The sequence below is a fragment of the Lepisosteus platostomus genome, chromosome 21 (genome assembly GCF_059453375.1).
Source record: "Lepisosteus platostomus isolate fLepPlt1 chromosome 21, fLepPlt1.hap1, whole genome shotgun sequence".
Classification (NCBI taxonomy): domain Eukaryota; kingdom Metazoa; phylum Chordata; class Actinopteri; order Semionotiformes; family Lepisosteidae; genus Lepisosteus; species Lepisosteus platostomus.
The window spans coordinates 1279107-1304055 of record NC_142631.1 but is presented as its reverse complement, the minus strand read 5'-3'; the positions used below and the strand labels follow the sequence as shown (position 1 = coordinate 1304055).

Sequence of the window (24949 nt, the reverse complement as noted above, 5' to 3'; positions counted from 1 at the left end):
GGCCGCTCCGGAGCGTCTTCCTGGTTTCGGTGGCGTTGCCCAGGGGAGAGAGCGAGAAACATGGCTGCCGCAGAAGATTGATGCTCTGGGTCGCCGACGACAAGATGGAGCGAAAAGGGATCTCCCGATAGAGCCTAAATGCCCCCCCGTTCAGTTCAGATAATGTATTAGCCGGCCGCTAAAACATTTCATAGAAAGTGGGCGCTTACGACGACTCGTCCTGTTTTGTCGAAGGGAATTCAATTAGCGAGCGACCCTAGAGGGGAAAAAAAAACACGGTCTCTCCACGCTAGCAGTGGGAAACTAGACATCTTTAAAAATGCACCGTGCAGATTGAATGAAAACCTAGCTAGAGTATCGAATCGAGAGTGGGACATCATTAAAAACACGGTTTAAACCGCTGCATTAACTGCACGGGGAGACGAGAGGATGATAATTCTACTGAATTGGCTGCAACTCAAAAGTCTGTCCAAGGAATAAACCACTTGGATGCAAAATTGCATGAAGCGTTGAAACGGTCTTATTCGATCGAGAGCGCCGGCGGACTCGAACGACATCGAACAGCGAAGAATCCAGAGGCTGGATGTAACTAAAGGGTATGTTTTCTTCTTCAAACCCGTCGTGTTTTAAACGCACATCGCTCTGACACGGATAGGCTTCGATTTGGGAATACGGGGGCGTGCACGCCAGTCTCGGTGCTGGCTGTGTAGATGCATCGACGAGAGCCGATGAACCTTTGTGCAGAAGATCGAATTACACCCCCCCAAAAAAAATGGCAGGATCTGTCCCGTTGGAAGTGGGCTGGGACTGTCGTTTATTTAACGCGATTCAATCACATTGCAGTGTAACTCGCACTCTGATTGCGCTCGCGTTGGAGCCATATGGCACGTTTGGGAAAAATTTCGTTTTCGCAGTGCGGGCGCCTGCGTGCTCCATTCATTATTTTCTTTCTGATAAAATTCAGCTTCTCGTGTAGGTCGTCTAACGTGCATTCGCCGTGCATCTCCGTATTTTATGCGACCGGACTCGTTGTTTGTGCTGGACATTCCTGAGCCCTGGAATGTGGACAGGAGACTGTCAGACCTGGGCACAGTCTCGGTTCCCTCGAGGTCCCCCCAAGGTCGGTAACTTCAGCTTCAATGAAAAATCAGGCGGTTTACAAGCGGCGTTAAAGGTTCTCCGTCTGATCCCGGTGACGAGGCGCAAAAGCACAGCGCTGACGGATGGGGAAAATAAAAACTTTTGGCCACGAAGACCTGAGACATTCCGACACATGAGCGTCGCTCTGCGTTTTTCCTGGCGGAGGTTCCTGGGCTCCGAGTGCGTTTTGACTGACCTGTCGTGTGTCATTTCTTGCAGGCGATCGCTGTGTCCGGCGGAGATGCCCAGGAGCTGCCGCGAAGCTGTGAGGAGTTAAACCGCTGACTCTTCCGCCGGCCGGCACAGATCATTGCTCATCTTGCTTTGTAGGCGGATTTAAAGAAGGATTTATTTAAAAGTCCCCTTTCAGAAAATGTGACCAGAAATTGCCCCCCCCACCACCACCACCCCACCCCCCTCTCAAGCGCTGCACAAGGACTGCTGGCCCATTCGAGAATCAACAGTGCGGTCTTTGAAACAGGAAAGCTCTTCCGAGAAGTACCCCTCAGATGTGATATCGGAGCGACTGAAGGAGGCAGAGGTTAGGTGTGGGAGGCTGTAACCCGACGTCGTCCCGCACATGGGCTGCCTGTCGGACCGGCGAGCTCTGACTTCGCCCGGCGTGTGAGTGTCTCCTGAGTCGGGGGCGCGGAGCCCCGATACTGCGGCAGCGGCGGGAGATTGCGGAAATCGGCGACATGTTTTCGGCTTTGAAGAAGCTTGTGGGCTCGGAGCCCGGGCAGGTGAGAGAGAGGGCCATCCCGGCTGGCCTGCAGTCCATGAATCAGAGTCTGCAGAGACGATTCGCCAAGGGAGTCCAGTATAACAGTAAGTACACGCTGTTGTTTTGTTTTTTTTAGCGCTGGCGGAAAGGCATTGCTTTGCACTGATGTGCAACTCAAAACGCAGCGTCGAGCGCAAGGCGGGGAGCTATGGAGAGTGGGGTGTATTTCTGCAGTGGGTTAGTGAGCACAGTGCAGAGCTGAACGACTTGCACTGCTGCGTGTTTACAAATGCGATGGTGTCGCTTCGGTTGTGTTCAGACTGTGTTTTTTAGCTTAGTTAGATTTCATGAGCTGAAGGGGTGTCTGCTGAGGGCGCTGGAGAGACTCCCAGTTCAGTTCATCGTTCTGAAAGTGCTTTCCCACGCAGGTGCCCAGGAGGTCCGTCCTCCCCTTGAATATTCCCAGAGTGCGGAGAGCCCGCCATCTCCTGCCCAGTGCATAGTGAGCAGAGTTGGATCAGAGGTGCAGCCCGTTTTCAGTGGAGATATTGGGGCCGTGTCTGCTCCTGGGTGGGTCGCAGGTGATGACACGCTTTGCACACGTGTGCGGCTGCTGTTGTAGGCTTGGGCGGCAGAGAAGCTTGCTGTGGAGATTCGGAGCGCTTTTGTTTTTGTTATTGCTGGTTTTGAATCGGTGACCAGGTGCTCCGCACTTGGAAGAGGAGGTTCCAGACCTTCCCAGTCATGCCCATCCGTGCCTTCGGGGAGAGATCCTGGAGGTCCTGCCAGCTTCAGTGTGAAAGTGGGGGCAGGGGGGGAAACTGGGGTATCTCTCACTCTGGGGCTCCTGTGCCGTGCTGACGTGGAGCCTACAAAGCAAATGGCAAGAACAGCGACACATCTGCATGGATTCTGCAGCAGAGCTCTGTGCTTTTCAGGGGTTAGAAGCACACAGGAGTTGGTAGAGAGAAAGAGAAAACTGATGCAAAAGACCCCCCCCCAACAAAAAACATCCCGAAACTTTAATCGGAGAACATGGCCGGTGCCAGGTTAGACTCCCCTTATTGTTCTTCCCAGTTATCGGAGTTCTCCTCCGTGCGCTCTGAACATGAGGCGTGAATAATGCATGGCCTGTCACAGGATCCCCTCTGCCGGCCGGGACAGCGGCGCGGAGCCTGCTGCCTTTGCCACCTGTATCAGCCTCGGGTCTGGGATGGGAACTCCGGCAGGCAGACTCGGCTTTTTTTCCTCCGGGCGGAGGTGATTACCCTGTTTCTCGGAACTGGCCGCTGCACGTTTCGGATGAGCCCATCGGTCTGGCTTGTTTGCAGCTGTCATGTAGCTGCGGTTAGCCAGTCCCCTCGCTGAGGCGCCCCTGCAGCCAGCTCAGCGGCTCTGAGCCTCCGCAGCAACGGCTCCCCTGTGCTTTCCACATCTCTGACCAAGCAGATCGCCGGAGCAGGTCGGATTTTAAAACCTGAGATTTAACCATGGAATGAAAGAGAGAGAATTCCGTATTTATTTTAGTACATGGAAAACTTTTTAAAAAGTTTTCTTTAAAATGCCAGTGCTTGATGAAACGAAGTCGTGGTTACTGACGTGCCTGTGCTTGATTTGCCTGGTGAAGAAAGTCTTGCAGTCTCGCGCCCCCGGGCTCAGAACCTCAGAGGTGGGTTGTGTGTCTGGCAGGTTCTGCGCTTGCCCAGCCCTGTTGTGAGGGCGGAGGGCTTGTTTCTGGGCGCGGCAGAGCCGGGCTGAGCTGCAGGCCTTCCTCGAGACTCCCCGCGCTCTGTAGCGGGACGAGCACGCCCCCGTTGCGAGGCAGGCGAGGCTCCCTCCCCTAGTCAGTTTGCCCCCTGACGCAGTTATCCCAGTTGTTTTGCAGCCCCTTGCCGGTGAAAGTGAATATTTATCTTTGATCTCAGTAGCTGATTGCTGTTCTCCATCGTGAGGAAGCAGTTCCTGGTTCTTGGTGCTGTAGCGATTCCTGCTTTTTGCTGCCTGTGAGCAAACTCGTTTGCCGCTCCTGTAGAGAATTCCTGCCATCAGGCTAGTGAACTTTTAAGGCGCAAAATACCTTTAATGATCACGATCAGCTGATCAGTATTTAAATAGTATACCAGCATTTTAATGGTAGCATGTTCGTTCTTTGGTCTTGTCTTTGAGGACGTATGTCCATGACTCGGGGGTCGACCCTCTGGTCTTGTTGGTAAGTCTGGCCTGATGAAGAGCAGTGTTCCTGACCACGCCTGTGAAAAGGACCAGCGTCTCCTCCCGGTGGTCCCCAGCTGCTGCTTCAATCTGCTGACCTTGTTCAGGGATTGTATGTTCTTCCCATTGGCCGCCTGGGGGTCCTCCCACAGTCTGGGGACCTGCTATCTGGGTTAATTGGCTTCTCTATATTGCCCACTGTATCCCACGTGCCCTGAGATAAACTGGCATCCCCTCCAGCCTTTACTCTGCCTTGTGCTCACTGTGCTGGGTTAGGGTTTAGCTCAGTGAGGTTTGCAGGCCGAGACGTGTTTTTAAAAGAAGTGGATCTGTCGTGCGCTGTTCAGCATGTGCCACTGGAACTGGAAAGATTTCCGTCTTTTCCCGTTCTGTTATAGGGGCTCGGCTTCTCCCATTAAAGTATCCCGTGCAGGAAAACCTCGGCCGTCTTCCTTCCTATGAAAAGGAAAACGTTGGGTTTTCTTTCCGTTTTCCCTTAAGGACAGAAGCCTGGTACTGCCAACCCAAGAATCACAGTGCTGTCTTCTGCGGGGGTGATTGCTTGACGCACCCCCCGTTTTCCACTCCAGGGAAACCTGTTGGAGCACGGAGCACATTGACCAGTCAAGGCCAACGCCCACACCGAAGGAAACTGTGGCCTGGCTTGCTATGCAGCTGTTAAGCCCCTGAAGCGTTAATAAAAATAAGCTTGTGGTACGTGGTTCCTCGAACCTTCCCGCTGGCAGACTGCATGACTTTGCTTCTTTCCCACAGTGAAGATTGTGATCCGGGGGGACCGGAACACCGGGAAGAGCACGCTGTGGCACCGGCTGCAGGGCCGGAAGTTCCTGGAGGAATACATCCCCACCCAGGAGATCCAGGTCACCAGCATACACTGGAACTACAAGAGTAAGTGTTCCCTCCCTGTGTGCAGGGTCCCGCCCCTGAGCTCATCGCCTCTCAGGGATCCCCGGAAGAGTACAAGCGTTGTGTTAAGTCCCGGGCTGTGACCCACCTGCGTGTAACGGATTTAAATCGCCTCTCTTGGTTGGGGGGGGGGGTTTCCGGTTGGAGAGAGAGTGCGCAGGGTCTAGCAGTTGAAAAGGAAGGCCTTAAGGGTTGGGACATTTGCAGTCGAAGTTTTGGTCTAATCAGATTGCCCTCGTCCCGCTCATCGGATGATTCGATGAAGTAACTGAGAGCATCCCAGAAGCGACTACACAGGTGCCGCGACGCAGCTTCAGCTTGCTGAAAGGCACCCCAAAGTCTCCCTGCTGGCCCCTCCTATCCCCCTGCTGTGCTCCAGGAACCCCCAGGCTGATTGCCCCTCCCTCTCTGACTGCCCACACCCGGGCCACTCCTGTCCTTCCGGTCAGCTAAGCCATCCTCGTCAGGCCAGGAGCCTCCCGTCTTTGCCCGGGACGGCCGAGACAGGCGGAGAGAGGTTCGGAGAGAGCGAAGCAGCTTGATCGGCGGCTCCTCCCGCGCGCGTGTCGCCGGGGCGAGTGGAGAGCCGCGCGGAGCCCCGCTGGCCGCTGCTGTCCGCCCCCTGAAAGACCGGAGCGGTGCTGCTTGCCAGGCTCATTACAGATCATCGGTGTGTAAGCCCTGGCAGGCCGAAGCCAGATGAGATTCCCTTCCCCTTTCCTGGCTCGCAGCAGCGTGTTAATTTGTCACAGCCAGCGCAGCCGGATTTATGCGGCTCCCCCTGCGCTCGGCTGGCGTTTGTCTTCATCCTTGATCTTGTGCGAGCACTAATAACTTCTGGTAATGCGGACAGAGGGGTTTGCTCTGCCAAGGCATTCACCCCCCCCCCGGTGGTGTTTAAGCGCTGGAGCTGCGAGGCGGCTGGCGACTGCATCAGCGACGCATCTCGAGTATAAATAACCTTCGCTTTCCCTGATGAGCTCTGCGGAGGCAGAGTCTGCTGCCGCTGTGCCAGGACACAGCGCGTCCTCCTGTGCTGTGGTGACCTGCCATGAAAACACCGGTCTAGACGACTGCTGGCCTCGTGCTCTTTAACAGATAGGAGCTATTGAGCTCTTCTTTGTTTACTGGGCTTTGTTCATCTTTGTGTGGAATTGCTGGCTGTTTTTACTGCCGGTAGCAGTGTAATAAGACATGGCAGTGGTGCTTTGCTCTTGACCTGTACCTGTTCCACTGTGCCCTGGGGCGGGATGGTGAAGGGATTGCGTTCAAGGTTTCCGTGTTTAAGCGTCCCTTCCCTGATTTCTCTCCTCAGCGACTGACGACGTGGTGAAGGTGGAGGTCTGGGACGTGGTGGACAAAGGTGAGTGTGGGCGTTGGGAGAGCCTCTTCCTGTCTCCGCCTCCCCTGGGAGGGTCCCGTGGAGCTGCCGAGAGGCCGTGGGGGAGAGATGGGGGGTCTCCCTTCATCCTCGCTAAAGTGTCAAACCGCCCGAGCCTCTGCAGCAGCTGGCCGAGATAAGTCTGCATTCTAGCAGGGTTATGGCTGATCAGCAAAACGAGGTGAAGTTTCATGTCATTCTTTTCTTTTGGCTGGCCCTGCGTTTTCGATCCCAGTTCATGACCTCAGTCTACTGACTGCAGGAAGTGAGTAGGTTGCCTTGAGATGCCTGGTGTTTGAGCAGTTCTTAGTGTGTGCAAACTGGGTGGGTTTGACTAACAGAGACAGGTGGCACTGATCCCTTGACCTTTAATACCGAGCTTCGTTGAGGGATTGATCATTAAACGGAATGCATGCGTAGGTGCGGAGGTGTGCTTTTCCCAGCGCCCAGCTACCTGCACAGGTACTATTTGCACAGGTGTGAGCAGCAGCGAGTCTTTTTCTTGTCCAGGTGTTCAGGCAGCCAGTTCATTCTGCTCCTGTTGAATTTTGCGCGGTGCGATTGTCTGTTTGACATATTTTTCGACCTGCTGCGTTTTCCTTAATTGCCATCTTTATTTATTTTTTATTTCCTGCTCTTCCACAATTCTTCAGGTCAAAAATTTCCTCTTGCTGAAGGTTTAGGTGAGAACCGCCTTAGTTTGTAGAGGGCTGTGCCTGGAGCTGCTTGTCTCCAGCGAGTCTGTCAGTGTGCTGCTGAGAGCTCTGAAGGGGAAGAGACTGGTCTTCTGCAGGAAGCACTGTGCTTGAGAGAAGCCCAGACACGCTGTGCACTGTTTCTGAAATTACCACTTGAGTCTCAGGCCACTCTGTGCATTGTAGTGGCCCTGTGTTGAGTAAAAACAAACGAATTCTGCTTTAAACCAACTCTATAAAACTATAAACTCAGCGGTGGCTTGTATATATTCAGATACAGCAGTATCTGTTTCATGTATACTCTAGTTTATTTCGTTGGTTTTTAGCTTCAAAAATGAGCATGGAGATATAAATGCAGTATATCTGCCACAATAACCTAAACTGTGGGCTTTCAGGTATTCACTGAATGTCTACGTATGAAGAGGAGCTTTTGAAAAAGCAGCAAATGCATGCAAGGTGCTTTTCGTCTGCAGGCGATCAAAAACCAAACATGGTTTGGCAGTGTCGTGTTTTATAAATTCCCCCCTTGCGAAAAGCCTCGTCTCTTCTAGCGTGACCGCCTCAGGCCCCCCAGGGGGGTTGCTCGTTGTGTTTGCAGTGCAGGCTGGGGAAGGTGGTCTGCTCCTTTTCTCAGCTGCAACAGCGGCAGTGCACGTGCTGTGAATGGGTGTCACTGCAGCGAAAGGCATTCATTTCAGCCCATCTCGTGCCTCAAACGGGATGAATGGTAAATAACGCAGGGCACATCTCTGCATGCGCACTGTGTGCGTCTACTGTGTCTCCCAGACTGTGGTCTCATGAACCCACAGCTGTATAGACCGTCCAGCCTGAGCCATTCGCTGCACTGGAATGACTCTCTGGGTTTGATTAACGGTGTGGATTGCTTTATGATGGAGAACGAAGGCTTGTTTCAAAGCTCTGATACACACCTTTCCTAGAAAACGTTCAGGGTCATTAGTGATGAATTGGCTGCATCAGCAGGTTTGCAATCGTGTTCTTATTTTCCTTTGGGATATTCGGGAGGGGGGTTAGCTCGAAATCTGACAACGCGCAGGAACTCCGTTCTCGTTGCCCTCTGCACACCCCCGTGGGAGTGTCCTACTCTGACTCCCAGTCTAGAACGACTCAGGGTCCGTCATGTACGCCTCTCTTGGGAACAGGAAGAGGCTTCTGTTGGGATTCCAGAGTCCTGGCAGGAACGTGTGGCGGCGGAGCGGGGAGGAGTCTGGGTCGAGACCTCTTCTCCGCTCTTCCTCCTCAGCGCCTGCGAGCAGGGTGGGGCAGTGTGTCGAGTCAACAACCTTTAGCCCAGGAGCTGCTCATTTGCGATGGCTGCTGTTTTTGATGCACCCGAGCGCTGTGACTTTGCATCACTGAAAACATTCGCTCGGATTTCCCAGCGCTCCTCCCAGCACACTCTGGGGCCAGGCTGCGCGATTGGGATGTTCCCCAGTGCAGAACCTTCGTCTTCGGATGTAGCTGATCTGATGCGCAGCGTTTCTTTGGCATGGGTGTATCAGACCTTGAAAACCTCCGCTGTAGACTAGCAGAGTGGAGCTGTGTTGGACTGAATGGATGGAACGGTCTTCTTTTTATATCGCTGCCCAAAATCCAACCTCTCCTCTTTTGTTTTTGATAGGCAAAAGTAAAAAGCGAGGTGAAAGTTTGAAGCTGGAAAATGAGCCTCAGGAGGTAGGTACAAACCATTTTTGGGGGGGATATTTCAGGGAGTATGTTTGAAAATAAAAATTGGAAAGTTAATTTTAGTTTTGACACCACTGGTTTTAACCCGTCACAGTTACTCTATTCTCTGTGTGAGAAAAGCAGTTTTACACTTTTGAAAGTATCGTCCCAGGAGAATTTCACCTATAAATAAAATCCAGACAGTCTTCATACAGGTCTGACTCAGGTCTGGCTTTTTTTTTCGAATAAGTGTAGATTTGTTACTCGCCCATGAAGGACTGTTCCAGTGTGTTGTGTAGTGTCGCCAGCCCTGTGCTCTCTCTGTTCCTTGCCTCCCAGAAGCCCCCAGCTGTCCTGAGTTGACGGGACCTGGAGCCTGTGACTCCACTGTGCACTCATTTTGTCTCTCCTACCCATGCCCGCAGGCTGAAAACGAGCTGGCCCTGGACGCCGAGTTTCTAGATGTCTACAAGAACTGCAATGGAGTGATCATGATGTTTGACATCACCAAGCAGTGGTAAGAGGGCGGGTGTCAGTATTTCTCGGATGCCGTTTCATAAAATCAACTGTGATCTTAAGCCGTTGTGGCTTAGAAGTAGACTTTGAAACTGCACCTCTGGAATAGAGAGTTTACAGTTTCAGGAAAGCAAACTATGAAGGAATGAGACCAGGCCTTGGAGGTAGGGAATGGGATAGGAGAGAGAGAGAGCATCGGTAGAGAATAGATGACAAGCCTGTGGAGATGTTGGGTCTGAAGCACAGAGCTGGTTCGACCCAAGATCGAGAAAGTCGAAGGACAGAAAGCAGTGGGTTCAGAGGATTATCACATTAGGAAATAAAAACTAGAAGAAAAACACCCAGGAACCTGGGAGAAAAACAGAATAATGAATTGCTGGGACAGGTAAATAAGGGGAGCTGGAAAGGCAGAGGCTGAGGAAAGAGTTTTGCACCAGAGGCATGAATAACCTGCCAGCATGCCTGAGCCTGAGGGAGGCTGCATCGAGCACTAAAGGTTGTACGTCCATCCAGGGCCCGATTCTTGCGCCTCTCAGCAAGAGAGACGTTCCCAAAGCTCTTCCCAGCAGCCTGTCAAGATGGGAGAAATGCCCTCTGACTGGTAAAATGCTAATTTTATCGCTTGCTTATAAAAAGGATGACAAACATGCACGTGTAATTGTGGGGCTCACAGGTCTTGATTCTATTACTTGTAACACTTTGATAAGGAAACTTCCTGGACCGGACAGTGTCTGGCCTTGAATATTGTGTTGTCAAATCAACGCATGCAGTGATATCCTTGGGTTCCTTGTCAGTGCGTAGAGGGTTTATACCCTCCTGCCCCATCGCGCCTGGGTACTGCGTTGCTCTGCGGATGTTACCAGCCCACAGATGTCGGAGTTCTCCTCTCTTCAGTGAGCCTTTCAGTGCTCTGTCCAGTGCTCTCAGTTACCCGCCTCTGTAACCAGACTCCCTGCTGGCAGGGTGCTCAGTGATCGTGTTGCTCAGGGTTTGCGCCCATGTGCTTTGTTGTTGAGCCTTCCTCAACCCGATACACTGCTCTGTTCCTGCTGGGAGCATGTGAGGGTCAGACAGCCAGTGAATGCACACAGCCCCTCTGCTCTGAGCGGCTGTATCAGCAGATGGGATTCAGGTCTTTCCCTTTTCACGAGATCTGTCCGGCGTACTGCTGTGTAGAGCAGTGGTTCACTCCTGGTCCTTTAGGAATTCCATTCCTGCTGGCTTTTGTTCCAACTGGGCCTTAACTCACCAGCCGTGATTTATATGCATATTCAGTCAGGGGCCTTTTTTGATTTCAGCTCTTTTAAAGCTAAATGAGAATTGTGCTCGGTGTGAACCCTGTGCTGATCGGTGAGATTGAGACTGCGAGAGCTGGAATACAGCTGATTACAGTAAAGCAGAAGTAAAAGCACGGACTCGCTGGGGGAGGGGTCTGATACAGCATCATTCCCACTTCTCTGTTCATCAACCGCGTCACCTGTTAAGAGTTTTTTTTAGTCAGAAATAAGGAAGCGCGTTCTTGATTGGCAGGGTCAGGAGCGACTGCATGACGTTCATTGTGCTCAAGCTGGAAATCGTTTTTCGAAATCGAGGACTAGGTGCAGGAAACAATCTGAGCCAGCCGGCAGGAGCGCAGATCTGTGGGTGCAGGTGTCCCCAGGGCCAGGACAGGAGAACCTCTGTATCCTGAGAACGCCTTGACTGCACTCATAGCTGGGACCACACAATTTCTTGTGCCGCCCTTGGATTGTTACAGCTCCTCCAGGATGTGCCTGCAGTTAGTGGATCCCTAAGATATGTTGGTGACAGCCTTGCTCTTCCTTGGCAAAACGCTGCTCACAAATCCTTTCTTTTAATATTCTTGAAGGCCGTATTCTAAGATCTTGGCACCTAGAGAAAAGGTTTTTTTTTAGCGCGGGCGCCCTTCAGGTATGGCCGTTGGCAGTAGTACGTGCTGCGAAGGTGCCCTTGCTTTCCGGCGGGTCAGCTCTGGGATGGTTCTCCAAAGCTCCTGCACCGCTGGAAATCGTGTGTCGGGGTTTATCCGGATGAGAAGAAGCTGTGTGGAACCACAATCCCACCAGCAGCACAGGGGTGACTCGAGCCAGGGTCCGGCAGTGTCCACAGGGCCTGGGGGTTCAGCTCGGTTGAGCTGCAGTCTGGGGGGGGGTCATTCGTTCACCCTGGGCTGCCTCGTCAGGGGCCGGGGGCTGTTCTGGGAACTAGAGGGAATATTCCACTGTGTGCTTGTTGTCTTGTGTCTGCCGCTGTCAGGACCTTTAACTACATCCTGCGGGAGCTGCCCAAGGTGCCCACTCACGTGCCCGTGTGCGTGCTGGGGAACCACCGCGACATGGGGGAGCACCGGGTCATCCTGCCCGACGACATCCGCGACTTCATCGCCAGCCTCAACAGGTAGGGCCTCTTCCCCAGACCCGGGAGGCTGCACTGCGGAGCTGGAGGAGCACCGCGCTCGAGGTTTAAATCCTTTCTTCTGACGTCCTCGCCCCTTTTCCCTTCGCTTCATGGACGCCATATTCTCCTTTCGCAGTATTTGTGAGTGAGTGGAGGATTGCTCCTTGCCTATTCCCTGAGTAGGCAGGAGCCGGTTGTGCTTTATGCCTCTAGCACTCCGTCCTGTTTCGCACTGCAGAGCCCTGCAGGTTAGCCCGCTCTCCCCAGCCTCACCCGACGGCTGGCACCACCCTGTGCCCCGGGCGGAGCCTCGAGCCCCTGCTGGGTTCGGCCGCCAGCAGAGCAGTGGGGCTCGGCCCGTCCAGACCCGGGGGGCTTCAGTGGGCTGTGTTTTTCTGCTTGTTTGCAGACCTCTCGGTTCGTCCTACATCCATTACGCTGAGTCTTCCATGAAGAATGGGTTTGGCCTGAAGTACTTGCACAGATTTTTCAACATACCGTTTCTGCAGCTGCAGGTGAGCGTTCGGGGGGGCCTTGACGTCAGGTGGTCTGTGATCTGTCGTGTTTGGAGTGGGGGCGGTGTCTCGGTTAGGGATGCTGCCTCGCAGCCTTTGGCACCGGGTTCCGGATCCAGTCTGGGGCTCCCCCTGGAGTGTGGGGTTTGACCAGGTGGCCCAGTTTCTTCCCTCCTTCCACGGACCAGGCTTTGTAGGCTGGGTTAGCCGGCCTCTTGAAATCGTCCCTGCGTGACACCGTGCATCGTGCCCAATAAGAGCTTGGGGAGACGAATGCACTGTTGAAAAACCACTGTTTGCTGTTGGTAGTAACTTGAAAAAAAACCTCAGCAAAGACCCCAGAGTTTGGGATGTGGTGGTTAAATTGACAGGACCAAACACCTGTCCATGGAAAAAATGCTTTTAGAACGGGTCAATAATGGGTCATATCGTTGTCTTTTTGCAATGAATGTTACAACTGGTTGAATTAACTCCGGACTAAGGAGTGAAAAGCAAACCCTGGTGACGACCGCCTCGTCTAGATTCCTTGACATTCCATCCGCAGCCGTTGCCTTCGGAGCCGTGAGCTGTAATTCGTACTGTAACCCGAGCCGTGTAACTCCGGCGCTTTTTGGGGGCGCCCTTCATTATTGATGTTGCTGAGCAGGAGGGGTGGGGCTGGGTCGCCTCGCGCCTCGCTCTCCCAGCCTGAGCCCTGCTCCCCGTGTCGCCCGCAGAGAGAGACCCTGCTCCGGCAGCTGGAGACCAACCAGCTGGACATCGACGCCACGCTGGAGGAGCTGACCGTGCAGCAGGAGACCGAGGACCAGAACTACGACATGTACGTCACCTGACCGCACCCCGACACGCGTGCAGAGAGCCGGAGAGCAGCACAGGCAGAGAACGCACAGAGGCCGATTCCTGTTAAGCAAACACTGATCCGCGCGTGGACCGTTTTCAGGCCTGATCGCACAGAATGAGGCAGAGGCAACGCCTTTGTGACGGCGTAGGAGCACTGAGCGATTCAGCTGCAGAGCGTCTTCCACAAATGCCCCCGGTTAGAAAACGTCAAGCATATCGGGGCTGCGACTGGGAGGCTGTACAGCGGGGTAGCAGAGCTGGTGCTCTTGTCAGTCCTCGCTGAAGTTAAGGGCTGTCGCTGTAAAAATCCAGTGCTTATCTGCTCGGTAACCTGGGCTGTAAACTGCACAGGACATGAAGAGCATGCAGGGAGTATGTCTTTAGGAAAGGGGTGGGCAGGTGGTTTAACACGGCATGTTGGGTATTGCCCCATCCTTCTGCTTGACTCTTCCAGTTTCCTGGACATGATGGAAGCCCGCAGTCGAGGATACGGCTCCCCTGTGCCAGCCAACGGACAGAGCCCCTCCTCGGGGTCCCAGTCCCCCGTCGTGCCCCCCAGCGGAGCCTCCACAGGCAGCTCCAGTCCGGGGACCCCCCAGCCCCCCCCTCCCTCCCAGCCCCTGCACTCCCCGGCGCCCTCGCCCTCCCCTCCCCCCCCAGCGGTGACCCCAGCGGTGGCGCCCTCTTCTGCCGAACCCCAGGGCCCGCCCCAGCCGCCCCCGCCCCCCCAGGAGCCCCGCGGCCCCTCGCCCCCGCCCCCCGTGGCTGCCCCCGCCCCTGCCTCCGTGCCCCCTCCCCAAAGGCGCAGCATCATCTCGCGGCTGTTCGGCTCGTCCCCTGCCCCCGAGGCCCCGGCAGGAAAGCCTGGTGAGTCGGGACAGGAGGCGTGTGGGGGGTGGTCTTTGGGGCGAATCAGTGGGGGTCTGATGGGGGTGGGGGGTGTGGTCTCTTTGTATGAGGGCGGAGCAGTGGTTGTCTGATGGGGGTGGGGGTGGGGTTTCTTTGTATGGAGGCGAATCAGTGGGGGTTTGATTGGGTTGGGGGTGTGGTCTCTTTATATGGGGGCGGAGCAGTGGGGGTCTGATGGGGTTAGGGGTGTGGTCTCTTTGTGTGGGGGTCTGATGGAGTTAGGGGTGTGGTCTCTTTGTGTGGGGGCGGAGCAGTGGTGGCCCGATGGGGGTGGGGGTGTGGTCTCTTTGTATGGGGGGGGCGGAGCAGTGGGGGTCTGATGGGGTTAGGGGTGTGGTCTCTTTGTGTGGGGGCAGAGCAGTGGTGGTCCAGTGGGGGTGGGGGTGTGGTCTCTTCCATTGGCGGTGCCAGGCACGGTGCTGCATCTCACGTCGACAAAACTGCAATTTCCTGCGCTTCATTTAAGTACGCAGCGTAGTAATTTTAAATCTAGTATTTTAAGTTTAACAGCTAATTATAACAAACCGGGAAACTGTCTTGAAGCATCTGTCAAAACCCAATCAAGGCAGAATGTAAAGCGTCGGAAAGAACTGGAAGCGTTTCGAGATAAGGGTTCCGTTTTGAAACATTCAATGACGTGTGGCGCTGAGGAGACGGCCAGGCTGGCGCTGCAGGGCTTGTGCGTGAAGCCCGCGGGTCTCGACGTGCTGGTTTCGGGCCCGGCTGCTCTCTCTGCGGACGTGGCTTCCAGCAGAGCGGAGGGCAGTGCGTCTGTGGACACTGGGCAGGGCGCCGTCGCGCCGCTGTCGTCCAGACACTCGACTTGCTGCATTGCAGGTCTGTGCTGTGGAGGGGACAGCCCGTCACCTGAATGGAGGGCTGCATTGATTTTCTCTGGGAATTAATTGCCATTTCACAGTTGGGTCAACAGAAGCGAGAAATGGCTTATAAGCTCGAAAGATCCATTTATACCGGATAAGCGTCTGTCAAGTTAGATCTTGGAAAGCTACCACGCTAAATGTCAACAGTCCCCAGTATCTGTTTTTTTTTTGTTAAAGCACTGATGCTTATAAGAGGACAGGATGCCCTTGTGCAGCGAGTGAGAAACCCAGTGAAGTGTGTTATTGAAGTACAGTCAGTCCATGACCGTCCTGTGCAAAGACTACAGTTCTGTATCCAGCCAGCCGGTGGTATGTGATGAAACTGAGCTGAAGGCTGAGGCTGAAGATCTGAACCCAACTTAATGCACATGCCACACGGTTTTTATAGCTGACGACTAAAGGTTTTACATTTACTGTGGTCTGATTTAACAGGATGACTTATTTTGCTGACCTCTTTACGCAAGATGATTTCATATTCCAAAAAGTATAGAGTGGTGTTAACCAGAAAGGATCAGCTGGTAAGACAATTGAACAGTAAGACCGTTGTTGAATCGGTGCACAGATAGTGCACACAACAAATAGGATTTGCAGTACTGAGATCGTGGGCTCTGGAAGTACAGACATTATGCAAGATGTTCTGTGTTGGCTTAAGGCATAGAGCAGCGTAGTGATGAATCCTGGATTTTCAAAGAAGACATGTTCTTATTCAAGCCCGATTGGCACTTTTAAAAAACATTTACAGCGACTTGCAGGGAGCTGGGAGTAGCAGCCTTTCAGCTTGCTGCGGCTCGTTGGGCTGGAGGAGTAGGGGCTGCGCTGACCGGAGGGCCGCACGCTGGCTGCGCTTGGCTGACCTGGGCTCTCTCTCTGTGCTCAGATTCCCCGGCCCCTGGGGGCCCCGAGGTGCCCGCGAGGGTGCAGAGCGTGGACGACTTCGTGCCGGACGAGGGCCTGGACCGCGGGTTCCTGGAGGACAGCACCCCATCGAAGGGCAAGCAGCAGCCCGCGGAGCAGCCCGGGGCGGACAGCGACAGGTGGGATAGATTCCAATACACAGGAGCCGGATATTATATACAGTATTCTTGGTTTTGCATGTAAGACCTTTAAAAGGCCTGATAACAAGTAAAAAATAAGATATTCAAATGTGCAGTAATTTCCTTTAAGTCCTTGAACCTGGATGAGTATGTCAAGTCCAGCACTTGTCCCCCCGCAGTGATGGGGAGGCCAGAGGTGGTAACCCCATGGTGGCCGGGTTCCAGGATGATTTGGACCCCGACGACAAGGTCCCGCAAAAGCCCCCCTCCAAGCCGGTCGTCCTGAGCAAGGATATCGCATTGTCCAGCGAGGAGGAGGAGGGGGCCGGAGCCGTGACGGACAAGGGTCTGGACAGGAAGTCGGACACTAAGCGGTAAGCAGGAGCCGGGCAGAAGACTGGAGCCACTGGCCATCAGGCTGATTAAGCAGCAGCAGCAGCAGCAGCAGCAGCAGCACAGCGTCTCTCTGAGCTTCAGAGAAGGGGTAATTACAGAAAGCCTGAAATGTGTGTCTAAAATAACTGCAGGAGGCTTTATCAGATGTTCTGTTTATCCTCTCCGGTTGATCTACCTCTTGCAGAAGCTGAATGGCACTTCTTTGCCCGTTGTGACGAGGGTTTTATTTTTTTCCCCCCCATCTGTGCGCTTGGATCAGGCGGCCGTGTCTTTTTTTTAATTCCCCTCCGTGTGCGCTAGATCTTCCGCCAACCCTCCTCGGCCTGACCGCGCGACGGAGAAGACCCCTCCCCCCCGGGGCCCCAAGACGGACCCCGTCTCCCTCGGCGCCCTCCGGGCTCCGGCCGCCTCCCCCGCCCCGCCCGCGCGGCCCCCCGGCAGGAAGAAGGGGGGTGAGGCGGACCCCGAGTCCTCCGACACGGACCCCGAGGGGCCTGTGGCCAAGCAGATGCTGTCCTTCATTATGGACGACCCGGACTTTGACAGCGAGGAGTCGGACAACCAGGTCACAAAGGTAGTGATGTCTGCTTCCAGGCGTCCGCGTACAGCGTCTCTGTGGGCCTGCGATCTGCACCTCCTGTGTGAGGAATAGTCTCTCTGCCTTAAGGGGGTTGTGGCTGTTTTTAATGTTGGGTTTAAAGCAAAGTGTTTGTAAGTCACGGCCTGGGAAGACTGAGAGGGGAGTCTCTTGAAGTGTTCGCGGTTGCAGGGTGCAGCTATTCTCAGGTATAAAATACACACTTGTGCCGATGGAAGAGCTTTTTTTCCCCCACTTTTGGTCTTTGCCGTTTCGTCAAGTGTGCGGAAAATAGACGTCTTTTTTTTTTTATGGTCACAGGAAGCATCTCCTGCGCTCGCGTGTCCTCACGGTCGCGATCCTTCTCCTCCCTGTCGCGAGCAGGAGACCTTCCCGGTCCGGGAGGATGTCTCGGACCTGTCCGACGACGACCTGGTGGTCCCCTCCAAGATCGCTGAGCCCCTGAAACCCGCTGTCCTGTCCTTCAAGCCCAAGAACGACGCGGACCTGTTTGGCCTGGGGATCGAGGAGAATCCGTCCAAGAGCAAGGGAAGCAGCGAAGACGTAGAAGGTAGGTTTTGTTCCTCCACGATTCGGGAATATCCATTCCTATTGGAAGGCTCTCCTGTTTTTCCTGTGCCCTCTCGGCTCTCGCAGTGACTGGCTCGGGTCGCTGCTGCAGTCGAGCCTCCTCGTCAACGCGTGTCCACCTGGTGTCAAAGCCGCTCGCCTCCTGGTGAGGGCGTAGGCCAGCTGGAGCTGCAGCACCTGCACCTGCAGTGCGGCGGCCAGCAGGGGTCACTGTTACCTCACAGATCGAGGCTGCCCTGGCCAGGGCTAATGCTGGCCGTGGGGTAATGCCATCGAACTAGTGTCTGGAGTCCTGCCCCCGCGTTCTCACTTTTTAGCTGCTTCTTTTTAATTTTTTTATTTTCGAGAAACAGATAACACAATTTTCAATACGAATGACAATACAGATATACCAATATACATCGCACATGAAATTGTAGTCTATTCCCTTAATATTTTACAGTTATTTTATTGCTAACTGAACTATATACATTCAAAATAAGGAAGATCCGTTTTATGATTTATGAAGAGGGTAGATATACATTCTTAATTCGAGTTTCAGTTATTCTGTATCTCCACCAATTCAGACCCTAAAGGCTTCATGTACTTGACCACTTCTTACCTGCTTCCCGAGAGCTCGCTGCTCTGCACACAGCTACACCGCAGGCCTCTCCCAGCTGCCAGGTCCGTGGCTTTGGTGAGGAGATGAGAAACAGGCTCGTGAGGATTGGAAGGGCTCCATCTGCTTTTGTTGTTTCTTTATACAGGTCTTCAGTTTCACTGCTGCTCCAGACAATTTGCAGAAACGTACAATAATCTAGCGAGTAGGAAAGGCCTCCCAGTTGCATAGATTGTGAGCTAAATAGACATATTTTGTATTTTGCCTTGGAGCTACATCTTAACATTAATCGCATTTACCAGCCTGTTATCCTCCCCACTACTCTGACTCAGGCTTGTTCCAGAGGATGTCATTCCTGTTCAATCCCGTCTCCGCCTTTTCCGTTTTTCCCTTGCAGATAAAGACGGCAAACAGGCCTCAAAAGACAAGAAGAAAAAGAAGAAGAAAGCCAAAGAGGTATGCGTCTTTATCCCCGACGCGCAGAAGGGGGAGTCCGCCGGCCCGTCTCCTAGCTCTGCAGAAACACACCTGCTGTTCTTGTTCACAAGAGTCCCCTCCCGCGCGCAGCTTGTTTTTAAAGCCTTGACCCAGGCAGCAGCTGCACAGGTGCCAGAGAGAACAGGAGCCTTCGTCACACGTGTGGCTCAGCTCGGGCCGAGAGCCCCTTGGCGGGCGGAGCCGCCAGGATCGGGGGGGTTGAGCTTTATTCTCTCGTCTGGTTGCAGGAGGACGAGAAGGGCGGCAAGAAGCGCCACAAGCACAGGAAGAAGGAAAAGGAGGAAGGAGCAGCGGGAGAGGAGAAGAAGAAGAAGAAATCCCGGCCCAAGAAGCCGGGCGACTTGGACGACCTGGAGGCGTTCCTGGCGGGAGGGGAGGGGCCAGCCAAGAGCGGGGGCGGGGACTACGAGGAGCTGTAGAGCCTGGGAGTGGGTGGGGCCCTGCGGGGGTCAGGGGTCAGGGGGCGGGGCCTCCAGCCCCACTTCCTTCCTTCTGGGTTGTATTCCAGCACTTCTGTTTCTCCCCACAAAACTGCAACTGTAACCCCCCACCCCGCCCCCTCCGACCCCCCAGGGCAACGGGACAATCATGGATATTCCCCCCGATGCCGAGAGAGCGGGAGCGCTGTGGGATCCACACTACCGGTTGACCCACTGCACGGATGTCTGGTTTCGTCTCTGTCCTTCGCAGTCCTTGTGTTGGGTTTCTATATGCTCTCCTCCAGTAATCCAGTATGGCTCTTTTTCCTGTCCCACAGAATTCCCGTCTCGGATTACACTAAGGATTCCTCGAAAGCATGTCCCGTATGAGTTGGTGGTGAATGTATATGTCTGTCACTCCTGGTAATCGACCGGATTCCAGATGAGAAGCTGGATTCTGAGGTTTTTGGATTCTTAAGTTTGTTCTTCTTCAAGTCAGGGAGTAAAATTGCTGCAAAAGAGTAAAAAAAAAAAATTCTCAGCTTTTCTATCTTCTTAGGAGTATTTTTGAAGACAAGCCAACGGGTGACTGTCTTGAATCATCGGGCGGTGCATCCTGGCAAATAAAACAATCCCATAAAAATGATCCAACATCGCGTGTTCGTGGAAACCAGGCTTTCGTCCTGGGCTGCGTCTCATACTCCACCTCCGCTTTTACAAACACAAATCTCCGCGTCTTGTTTCACATGCCTTAAGGGAAACCTGACTCTTGACATAATTCAGTAAATCTTCTTCTTTTCGGTGAGAGAGTTCCAGTGCAGAGCGAACCCCTGCAAGCCAGATTAGGGTGGAGCCGAAGAGTGGGCTGAGGCTGTCCTGGCCGCTGGGTCTCAAGCAGGCTGGCTGGGTTCAGTTTCTGGAGCAGCTGGCTGGTCTGAGGTGCCTTCTGGAGCCGATCCTTGGCCTGCAGAGAAGCAGCAGGCTTTGCATTTGAAGTAGACTTGAGCCTAGTGGCTCAGCCGATCGGCGTTGACCTGGTTCTGTAGCATGAAGTCCATCGTAGGGTTGCGCCACCCCAGCAGTGCTGGTACCCACTTGTACACAGGTGAGCTGGAGCAAAAGTATCTGACTCGGGTGCAGCAGCAGGCTCTGGTGAGGCTTAGTCTTCACCACTACTCTGCACTGATCTTTTTGGTTTTTGCGGGTCACTGCTTCAGTCATCCCTTTCTCAAGATGTGGAGTGATCCGCGACTTAAACTGGTGCTTTTTTTTTTATTACATAAGTTAGAAAGCAACCCTTTGGAATGAATGCGTCAAAGTTTCCAAGCTGCTGCTGGGAGCAGTGCAGGAGTTACGAGTCTTGAGGAATGGGGGACTAAGCGAGACCAGTGAACCCCACTGGGTTGTGCCTCTCCAGGAGCTGGGGCCCAGCCTGCTGCTGCGCTAGTGCGAGACTGGGGGATGGCCAGCTGTTCTTTAGAGCCAGGGCTGCAGGAAGCTCGGATTTGAATAATCAAGTTTAATTTACGAGCACATAAGAAATCTGTGAAAGAAAGGAGGCTGTTGGTAGTTCAGTGAGTAGTCACTAGCGACTGGTTTAGTAGTCGCTAGCAGTGAATTTTTTCATGTGTATTAGATGTTGGGTTATTTCTCTCATCCAGTCAAGCAAGTTGACTTTTTATATGAAGTGCAAATGATTTTGGGCCACAGCTGTCTAAAGGATTGTTCTCTTGCCAAGTGCATCGATTCCTTTCATCTCCTGTCCCTAGAGCTCAGGTTTAAGTGTTCCATCACCTCTGTCTCAGTTCTTTTAGACTCCCTGGAAAGCTCCTTCGTAAAAACTGAATCATGTCTGCTCAGCACAGTTCTTGTTTTTGGACATGCGTGAATTATATAAACACTTTGGATTGTAATTGTTTTTATTTCTTCAATTACCATTGCATTACCCACACCAAGACCAAAAAGGTGTGCACTCTTGACATAAGTACCTCAGTTATTTACCTTTGTGTGTGTTTTGACTGTTATTTCCCCTTTATCACGTTGTTTTGCTGCCCTACTGCTGTTCTGTGCGCTTGGTGTTGCACATGGAGAATGTGGATGCACGCCTGAAAGACACTAGTCTGGGTCACTGTGATGGCTGATGGAACATCAGTGTAGCTCTGTGCACAGAAGCTGGGACTCGAGATGCTCCTTAGCTCCCTCATTTCTTAGCCCTAGAAGGGTGTGTGTGTGTTTGCGATCAAAGCCCGAGTTTGCAGATGCAGTGCTTAGCTGGGCAGCAGGGGCTCTGTCCTGAGAGATGTGCAGAGCTTGACCGGGGCCCGGGTTCGCTGAGCGTGCTCGTTCTGGGGCGGACCAACAGCAGAGCGGCCTCGTGAGGCGTAAACCAAAGATCGTGCTTGGTGGCGGGCTGGGGTGGCCAGCGCTGTCGCCGTGGTCACTGCAGTTCCTGCCAGCCTCCCTGCGCCGTCCCGGAGGCACGTTTCGGGCATCGGAACGCCCCTCCTGAAACAGATGGCCTCTCCGGTGCCAGGCCGCGGCTGCTGGAGATACCAAACCAGCCTCTCGTGTGCTTGCAGGCGGGCTGGCTCGGTTCTGTTCGGACTCCTGGTGCTGTTGGAGTGTTGCCTCGTGTCCACAGCCCTGTCGGTTTTGGAAACCCAAACAGGAAAGCGTTCCAGTCGTCCTCGGACCACTCCCGCTCCGATTACGCCTGGTCACTTCTCGGCTTATTTTTTAAAGATCTTGTCCTTTGTTATTTCCGGCATGAGAGAAGGGTACAATGAAATCTTGGCAGCTGCCAGAGTTCTTGGTTTATTTCGAGTCTGGAGAGTTGGCTGGTGAAGAAGAGGAGGGTGACCAGTCTTTCTGCCCGAGCTGCAAACTGGGAAGACCGGAAGTCTGCTGCTTGGGGCCACGTGCCTGAAGTGCACCCCGGAAATCAAGCCGGTGCGCCTCAAGTCTGGAGCAAGAAACTTCTGTAATTTAGGATGTTGCGGTGTCGGAACTGAATTGCAAGTTCTTGTGTTTGTTTCTGGAGCTCTGTTTTTTTTCTACAGTGATATGAATGCCATTTTCACTTGGTTCAGCCCTCTGTCCTATAGGAAGTTCGCAACAGGCTGGGGGCAGGGCGCAGTTTGTATAAGATGAATAAGGTCGTATGGTGCCTGCGGTCTGGGTGAGCCTTTCCGTGCAGGAGAGCGCGTGTTCACACCGTCTGTAGAGGCGTGTGCAGGTCATTCGAGAACTGCCTGACACAGGAGACGAGCTCCCAGGGGACGCGTGGCAGGCTTGAAGTACCTGGTGAGAGGAGCGTCGCAGCTGTTTTTCTGCTCTTCTGTTGCGTTACTGACTCTCTTTTGTTTTGGCAAGTCTGATCCTCCAAAATCCGCTGAACTTGAAGCTCGAGTGTTCATTTTTCACTTTTATTTTGGGAAAACAAGTTAAATCCGAACCGACGTTTTGAGATGTCCAACCATTCTGGACCCGCACGCTGACATGAATAGCTTTACCCATCTGTCCTGACTCTGCGCATCTGGCAGGAGTGTAACTCTGATTGCTCTGAAATGCAGCCATTGTACACAGGTGAGGAAAGAAGTCAAGACCTTGATTATGTTCCTTTCTTTTCCTCATGAAATGCTTCCATCTGCACACTGTATGTGGATCTGTGTTCAAATTGTCTAATAAATGCAAAAATATTTTCTTCTTACTGTGTGTCAGTGATAGCTGAAACCCAGGCTAGTGTGACCAAGTGATCATGATGTTTCAGGTCCGTAAGACAGCCTTTGAGGCCCTGTTCTGCATAAAGAACACTGGAGTGGAGGATGATCACTGAGGTAACAAAAGTGATCCATGTTGCCGTCTCTTCCTGTCCCCATCTCGTCCTGGTGCTCATTTCTGAAGCCACCTTTCAGACTGCTATAGTTCTTAAAGCCAAAAGAAAATATCTGCTCGAGTCTTTTTGAAGAACAGATGTTTACTTAAGCACATGGCCTGTAGAGAACTCAATACTGCTGTTACAATGGAAGTGGTTCAGTTACTGCAATGTAATAGCTGTCAGTTGTGAACCAGTCACAGTTCTGTAACTTTTGTGTGAAACCACATGAAATATAGGTGATCACTGAACTGCGGGTATAGACTATAGTAAATCAGTACTAATAGTCCCAGTCTACGTGATTTAAGTAAAATAATAACGCAATTTTGCTATTAAGTAATGATTCCTTATATGTTTGGCTGTAAAAATGTTAGTCGTTTTTAAAACATTAGATGTAATAATCTCATTTTCTCTCTGATCTAGGAAATTTATAAGTTAACAAATACAATTACAGAGCTGATGGGGAAAAACGGTCAATTAGCATTGTTGGTGAAGTATGTTGGCCATCATTCCTCTGTCCGACCACTAGAGGGCGTCAGAACATTGCAGCACTCCGTGTGGGGATTTAAATCGGCTTCTTGGGAGGAAAGTTGAGATTCTTTCTGGAAACAAAACCGCTGGCAAGTGTAGTGATTTGAGACACTCGCGGGAAGAAATGTGTTTTCCCATAAGGGATTTCACAATGAGGATTCGCGGGGTCTTGAATCTTCCAGCACAGCGAGACGAATAGCTGCCTCGTTTGTAACTTGTCTTGTGTTCTTTAATGTGAAAACCAAACGTTTGTACTCGAGCAGAGGGTCAGCAGTAGGTCGTCCTCTCTTGTGCCCTGTGCTTCTGGGGGTCCTGCAGCCCTTACCAGGAATAAGCAGTGTGGAGGGATAGATATACATTTCGAATGAGGGCTCTGTAGGCGGCGTATCTGCCAATCACTGGACTGGTGTTTCGATTCCTCTTCTTACGTGTCGTTATAGAGGAGCCTCGGAGGTTCCGCAGTGGCATGAAACCCCTCGGGTAGTTGGGCTGAGACACCCGCCTCAGATGAATATCTCAGACCTGCTCAGAGCAGGTTCGCTGGGAGCTGAGAAGGGAAGACTAGGCGCCGCCGTTTCCTAAATGGATCGCCTTGATCCCTTGTGCGCCTCAATTCTGCGGCCTCTTGTCCCGGCGGCGCAGAATCCATCAGGAAGTGCAGACCTGAGCCCCGGTTTCTGGGGTGTCGGGGACACACACCTGCAAGCGACGCACCGTCTGAAAGAATTTGCCCCGCGGCCCCGCAGCGTGTGGGACCAGTAATTCACCTGGCAGCGAGGGGGACGCGTGCGCAGATCAGACCCCTCTCCCTCGATTTCCACTTGGGAAGGCGGAACCAAGACGATTTTCAGGGTTGTTTCCTGTCCTGGCGTGATGTGACCCCTATGGATTGAGTAACTGAGCTGCTGGAGCCACAATTCATCGCTGCGGAAGAACAGCCATTCCTCTTCTATCACGTCCTCGATAGCTGCTTCAGCCCTGAACATGTTCCCGTGTTCCCAGTCGGTTCCTAAATTGGCTTTGATCTGCGGGGACAGTTGGAGGATGCTTTCCTAATTGATATCAATATTTAATTAGCATGAATCCCTCTGCCCCTTCCCTAATTAATAACACAATTGCCTCTGGGCTACTTCTCTGCAATGAGACCATACCAAGGCAGAGCAGTGGTTAAGACACTTGGCACTCCCTGGGAAGGTCACGCACTTGCAGTGATCACACACTGGCCCAGTGTTTCGCTGTGCACAGGACCCCTGGGGTTCACTGCACGGGCCGTTCAGAGGTGACTTGCTGGGAAGCTCTCAGCTGCAATGGAATGTGCCTGAACATCAACAACAACACTGCAAAGTGCTGGCCCTGCAATGCATCATGGGTGCAGCAGGAATCCTGCGTGTGTCCTTGGCATCTGCCATGCTTCTCAGTGGCCTGAGGTATGATAGGTGTAAAAAGCATGTATTCTATGGGATATTCTTCCATTTTTCCATGTACCAAGTATCCTCTCATCACCGGTAAGTGAAAGCAGGTAAGTATAATTTTTCAGAGGCCTGCTTCACTTCCTTGCTGACCCCTATGAAGCAGCACCTTGAGTCCACTGTGT

General features: G+C 53.0%; 1 protein-coding gene across 5 annotated transcripts; it reads left to right on the top strand.

The window, feature by feature from the left end:
- Positions 1–38: 38 nt before the first annotated feature.
- Positions 39–22659, top strand: rabl6a (RAB, member RAS oncogene family-like 6a). Of its 5 annotated transcripts, none has more exons than XM_088614966.1 (17): positions 39–596; positions 1360–1968; positions 4850–4984; positions 6318–6365; positions 7037–7066; positions 8718–8770; positions 9187–9278; positions 11552–11692; positions 12102–12207; positions 12924–13027; positions 13502–13914; positions 15715–15871; positions 16051–16245; positions 16568–16841; positions 17166–17415; positions 18431–18489; positions 18759–22659. In XM_088614966.1, exons 2-17 carry the CDS (start codon positions 1839–1841, stop codon positions 18948–18950), a joined length of 2379 nt encoding a protein of 792 aa, XP_088471092.1. In that variant the 5' UTR covers positions 39–596; positions 1360–1838; the 3' UTR covers positions 18951–22659. The 5 variants fall into 5 exon arrangements, with proteins under 5 accessions (XP_088471092.1, XP_088471096.1, XP_088471094.1 ...); XM_088614970.1 differs by having other exon boundaries at positions 40–596; positions 17229–17415; XM_088614967.1 differs by lacking the exon at positions 39–596 and adding an exon at positions 881–1120.
- The last annotated feature ends 2290 nt before the right edge of the window (positions 22660–24949 follow it).